Source organism: Primulina huaijiensis, chromosome 3 (assembly GCF_012295235.1).
Source record: "Primulina huaijiensis isolate GDHJ02 chromosome 3, ASM1229523v2, whole genome shotgun sequence".
Lineage (NCBI taxonomy): Eukaryota > Viridiplantae > Streptophyta > Magnoliopsida > Lamiales > Gesneriaceae > Primulina > Primulina huaijiensis.
In genome coordinates this window covers 5,333,193-5,338,663 of record NC_133308.1, presented here as the reverse complement: position 1 = coordinate 5,338,663, position 5,471 = coordinate 5,333,193, and the positions used below count along the sequence as shown (strand labels likewise).

The 5,471-nt window shown below is 38.7% G+C and overlaps 2 protein-coding genes across 2 annotated transcripts; one reads left to right on the top strand and one right to left on the bottom strand.

The window, feature by feature from the left end:
- Nucleotides 1-2,879, top strand: LOC140973314 (PHD finger protein ALFIN-LIKE 4-like). Its single transcript, XM_073436008.1, has 5 exons — nt 1-359; nt 443-475; nt 1,570-1,798; nt 2,067-2,202; nt 2,374-2,879. The coding sequence occupies exons 1-5, from the start codon at nt 269-271 to the stop codon at nt 2,635-2,637; spliced, it is 753 nt and encodes a 250-aa protein (XP_073292109.1). The 5' UTR covers nt 1-268; the 3' UTR covers nt 2,638-2,879.
- A 720-nt stretch (nt 2,880-3,599) lies between these two features.
- LOC140973313 (uncharacterized) lies at nt 3,600-5,400 on the bottom strand. The gene has a single exon (XM_073436007.1). It carries the CDS (start codon nt 4,941-4,943, stop codon nt 3,858-3,860), a length of 1,086 nt encoding a protein of 361 aa, XP_073292108.1. The 5' UTR covers nt 4,944-5,400; the 3' UTR covers nt 3,600-3,857.
- Between the last annotated feature and the right edge of the window lie 71 nt (nt 5,401-5,471).

Below are 5,471 nucleotides of genomic sequence, written 5' to 3'. Positions count from 1 at the left end.
GCACTCTAAAATGTAGTTAAACCCCTCCTCCTCGGCCAGATTCAAATCCGCCTCATCTCTCACTCCTCGCGTCCTTGTCTTCCACCGTCTCTTTCAATTCTCTCTTTCAAATTTTGATTTTTTATCCACTACTCTCGAACCCCACGAATTTTTTCACCTCTCTGTCTGTTTCCGAGCTCAGATTTCTGTTATATTGGCTTATTTCAGCTGTTTTTTTTCCTTGATTTGGTGGAGCTGGACTTGAACGAAGAAGAACAGAGGAAAAGCAATGGAGGCAGGGTACAATCCACGTACTGTTGAAGAAGTCTTTCGGGATTTTAAGGGTCGACGAGGTGGCCTTATCAAAGCTCTCACTACTGGTAAGTTTTTGTTGTGCTCTTCTTTTTGTTCGATTTGTTGTTCTATTTTTTAATGTGGGATTTTTTTCCTTTGGTTTTTGCAGATGTTGAAGAATTTTATCAGCAGTGTGATCCTGGTCTGCGGTTATTTTTAAAGAGATGTTACTTTCGCTGTGGTCTTAAATTAGTTTTGTTGTACTTTTCTTATTGATTTATAAGTGCCTGTCATGTGTTTACCGTATACTTTTCTGAAGGAAAAAACACTCTTGTTTTCATGAATTTAGTTGTGAAAATATTGGCATTGGAATTGGGATATGCATTTTGCTTAATTATTTTCGGGTGTTTTTTGTAATCTGTGGTTGCTCTAGGTGATTGATGTGTTCCTCTTGATGTTGAGGGTGGAATGGATCCATTTCATTATCAGTTTAATATTATCTGAGCGTAATGGTGGTGCCTGGCTCCATGTTGATGTTGGAATTTTTTTAAAATTTCTTGGACCCTGCATTTAGATGCAAGGATTTGATATGAAAAACTGATTTGGATGTATGGATTTCAAACCAATTCAATTTTTGAGGTTTTGAAATGTGATGTTAGATTTGAAAGAAAAACTTAAAATAAATGGTTTAAGAATTTGAAAGGAACAGGCGAGTATATTTAGCCGAGCAATTTGAGTAATGGATTAGAAGTTTTTCTGTTTTGAAACCTTCAATCATAAATCAAGTGGTTGATAGAATTTGGGGAATCTATTTGAAGGACTGCTGCCTAGTGAATTTTATTGAAGGGTATGTTAGTATTTTCGTTACATTTTTATGTAACCTGGGGATTTAGTATTTATATAATAAATATATCTTGTAATTGTACCAAAGCTGTCAGAAAAGATGCATACAATTTCTATTGCTGCCATGGTTTTTCCCTATTCTATCCGACGATGTTTTCTGCATAAATCTTGATATATTATTTTTCTGTTTTCTCCTTCTATTTTCTGTTTGTTGTTCCTAACTGCGGTTTCTGTTTTTTAAGTTTCTTGGTTTTGGGTAATCTGCTGTAGGACTATTATAAATGACTGTTAAGCTTAGTATATTAGTTTGGTTAGTAAAAACTTTCAATTCTACAGTGTTTTGATACCTAATGTGTGTGATGCTCCTTATTGTTCTAAAATTAATTTGTTTATTTACTTCTCCTTTTGTATATAATTCAGCCAGTATTGATCATTTCATGTTTGGCTTTACAGAGAAGGAGAACTTGTGCTTGTATGGATTTCCTAGTGAACAATGGGAGGTCAATTTGCCTGCTGAAGAAGTGCCTCCTGAACTTCCTGAGCCCGCTCTGGGCATCAACTTTGCTAGAGATGGGATGCAAGAAAAAGACTGGTTATCCCTTGTTGCTGTCCACGGTGATGCTTGGTTGCTTGCCGTTGCCTTTTATTTTGGTGCTAGATTTGGATTTGATAAATCTGACAGGTGGATGCTCATTTCCATGTTTAATACATGTTGATTTTTGAACTACGTTCATAATTGGCTCTGATGTCCAATTTTTTCATGTTTCCACTTGTTTTGAAGGTCAATGTTGATTCATAGTTCCTCTGGCTAAATTTAGTAATTTGTCGGAGAGAAATTTTTTTCCATTGCAGTAGATTTATATTCTTATCAAGATTTGTTCTGTAGTTTGATTAAATTGTCTGTTTCCTTTGTTCATCGTGTGATAATCTCACTGTATTTCTTCGTCCAGGAAGCGACTCTTCAACATGATCAATGAGCTCCCAACTGTTTTCGAAGTCGTTACTGGCGCTGCAAAGAAACAACAGAAAGAGAAATCTTCAGTATCTAATCACAGTAGCAACAAATCCAAATCAAACTCTAAAATGGTGAGAAAAGGGTTGGGCATACGCTCTGTTGAGTTAGATTTTTTTTTTATTTTTCCTTCAATTTACTGCAGTTTTGAGCATGATTTGAGCTCGGTACACTGAACAGTTTAATCTGTTTGACAATGCAATGCTCTTCATTGTGGCGCTGTCACTTTTTACGTTTGCTTGCAGCGTGCGTCTGATGCCTCGGAAAAAGTTTTAAAGTTGCAGCCAAAAGACGAAGAAGAGGGCTTGGATGATGAAGAAGAAGACGAGCATGGAGACACCCTTTGCGGAACTTGTGGGGAGAACTATGCATCAGATGAATTCTGGATATGCTGCGACTTATGTGAGAAGTGGTTCCATGGCAAGTGTGTGAAGATTACACCTGCGCGAGCCGAGCATATCAAGCAATACAAATGCCCTTCATGCAGCAACAAGAGATCTCGACCTTAGAGACTGTCAAACATATTCTACTTGTAGTCCTCTTTCTCTCTACTCTTTTGAAACTTCAACTGCTGCCTCTGCCTACTTCTCTTGTTTAATTGTTAAAATTAGTGTCAGCTTATGGACGAGTACGTGTGGGTAGAGGGGATTCAACTCTTGGTAGTACAGTATTATTTCCATGTAGGCTGAATTAGTCCATTTTGTGGAACTATCGTGTCTTTATTAAGTTAGGATTTCTGTTTTTTCTTGGATCTTTCTTCGCATATTTTATTCCAACGTTGTTGATCAACGATGTAAGTGCTTTTGCCGGACTTTTCATGACTCAAGGATAAGGATAATAATATAGTCATCGAGCCCATTATAACTTTTCGACTGTGTAAACTTTAATCTCTCAATTTAAGGGCGATTGTTTCAACATATTGCATTTTTGTATTTTTAGCCATGCTATCATGATAATTCTTGGTTCTCGAGGTGGCCGCCATAAACGACATGCTAATAACCACTCTACATATTCAAGTGTCCTACGTCATTGATACACTTAAAATTATATTGTTATTTCTCTACATAAGATAATTGGCATTAAGATAAGGTTTGGATAATATAATTTTAATCAATGTCTTGGAAAGTAGAGCTCAAGTTGCAGGCACACATAGGCCCCATCAATAATTATTTAATGCAATATCTTCTTGCACCCACCACCGCTATGCTTAAAGAAGGACATCGTCATCTATTATGATTGGCCAAGATTTAGATTAATGTGCCAACCAATAAATAATCCCTGATTGTCATCAAAATCAATGATCCTTTAAACCTTTTTAAATCCCTTAAAAATAATTCCTCATCAGCTTGACTCCAGTAAGATTGGTGGCAGAGAGATACATACAAAGACTGAATAATTATTATAAGAAAAACTACTTTTACTGTGAATTAGGAAACGATAAAGAACTCCAATTAATCCCACGATCAAGACATGAAGAATTCCACTTTATTATTAAGTAATAGAAGAAGTGGATGGCACACCTAATTCTCAAGATCACGAAATGCAAAATTTATTAAAGATTTCTCTAATAGCTACACAAGTGATTGGAATCTTCACTGGCAAAACGTACTAGGAACTTTTAACAAGGATCAAACAATAGTAAAGTTAGATAGTGACCTTAGAATAACCAAGAAGAGGAATGAAACTTATTCCTTTACGCTAGTCTTGTGTTCTTGGTATATATCATTGATCATGTTAAGACCTCGTGGTTCTTAGCCGATAGACGTTTCAAGAACTCGTATGTAGTGATCATTGTGGTCGCAGACATGGACATGGAAGCCCATCTCGGACCCAACCCTCTGTAACAAGCCATCCACCCACCCTCTCTCACCAAATTCCTCACCGTTTGACCCACACTCGGCCCCTTCCGCCCATTCTCATCACCGTCTAGAACTTGCAGCCGTGTCTTGATCGTGTCTAGTGGCATAGTTATTAAAGCCGATACACCACCAGCCATGGCTGCACTTAGCCCTTGTACTGCCATCACGGCTTTAGCATCTGGCTTTAGCCTGTTATCAGTGGTATTATTAGTATTAACATTCAAGATTTGGTTTTCAAGCCCATGTTCATTTTTCTTGCAAAGAAAACACCCCATTCCACCCCAAACGAGCCGCTGAGCCACCGAGTAAGACGCCCACCACACAGCATTAGATGGTGCATGAGTCAAGATTGATATACCGAATCCTCTATACAATCCTCTTATACCATCTGTATTAACAATCTTCTTGAATGCATCAATCCCATTGAGGTATTTACAAGGTGGTAATGGGTTCGAAACACTCTTACTCGCTCCTCCACAACCGCCTTGCGCCATTAGTCTCTGGCTTATCACATCAACTGGGGTCCAAACCACTTGGGCCGTCATGGCAGCGCTCAATCCAGCTGCAGCATTGGCGATCGCTGATGCAGTAGTCTCGGCCAATCCTAGCCTGGTGGCAGCAGTGCCCACATTACTTTTGGTAACCTCAAGTGCGGTCATGTACAGAGCTCGAGCAGGTATTGTTCCCGTTAAAGAGGTCCCAAATCCTCGATAAAATCCCCGAAATCCTTCGTGTTTCAATATCCAAATCGAGGTTCTTATGCAAGAAACCTGCGAGTGAGCCACCTGCTGTCGGGTTTTCAGTACCACAGCCGGATACAGGGCTGCGGAAAGACCAGAAAATAAAGCCGCACCCAGGAAGAAAAACTTGGCTTTGTCAAGCTTTTGCCACTCAATATCCGGCGGAATGTGAATTTCTTGTTCCGTAGATTCTTCATCGGCAGCTCTCAAATTCATTTTCTCCAATCTGTTCAGTTCTTTCCAATTCCCTAGTAGAATCAAAACCCCTCACCCACTCTATATCAAGAAAACATCTATAACCGCAAAAAATATCTGCATATATGTAGAGTAAAAATCATCCAAAATCAAACAGAAGCCAATCCCTTTACTGAGAGATGGGATTATATATCTTTCACGGGTACACCAGAAATGGAATCTTTCTCGCTTCAGGAAACAAGCTTAGCATTCCTTAAATGTTCTTACCGCATAATCGATCGTTTTAACGTCATGGATCGGGATATTTCTCCGGGAGAGATCTATTTCACCGGCCAAGAGGCGTTTTCCATGGGGTGTAAGTCGAGGAATCTATGCGAATAAGCGACAAAGATCGAGAGAGAGAGAGGGAGAGAGTTCGTCTGTGTAGTTTGGCACAAGAGGGGGAAGAGAGAGCCTTCTCCACTGAATCTGTTGGTTGATTCGTATTTTAGGTGAAATTAAATAATTAATTGCTAATCATAATCATATTTAATTTTAATTAATCTTTTA

Coding starts and splice junctions, on each gene's coding strand:
- LOC140973313 (XM_073436007.1), bottom strand. CDS start 4,943: ATGAATTTGAGAGCTGCCGATGAAGAATCTACGGAACAAGAAATTCAC.
- LOC140973314 (XM_073436008.1), top strand. CDS start 269: ATGGAGGCAGGGTACAATCCACGTACTGTTGAAGAAGTCTTTCGGGAT. Junction 476..1,569: donor TTATCAGCAGTGTGATCCTG/GTCTGCGGTTAT, acceptor TTGGCTTTACAG/AGAAGGAGAACTTGTGCTTG. Junction 1,799..2,066: donor GGATTTGATAAATCTGACAG/GTGGATGCTCAT, acceptor TTCTTCGTCCAG/GAAGCGACTCTTCAACATGA.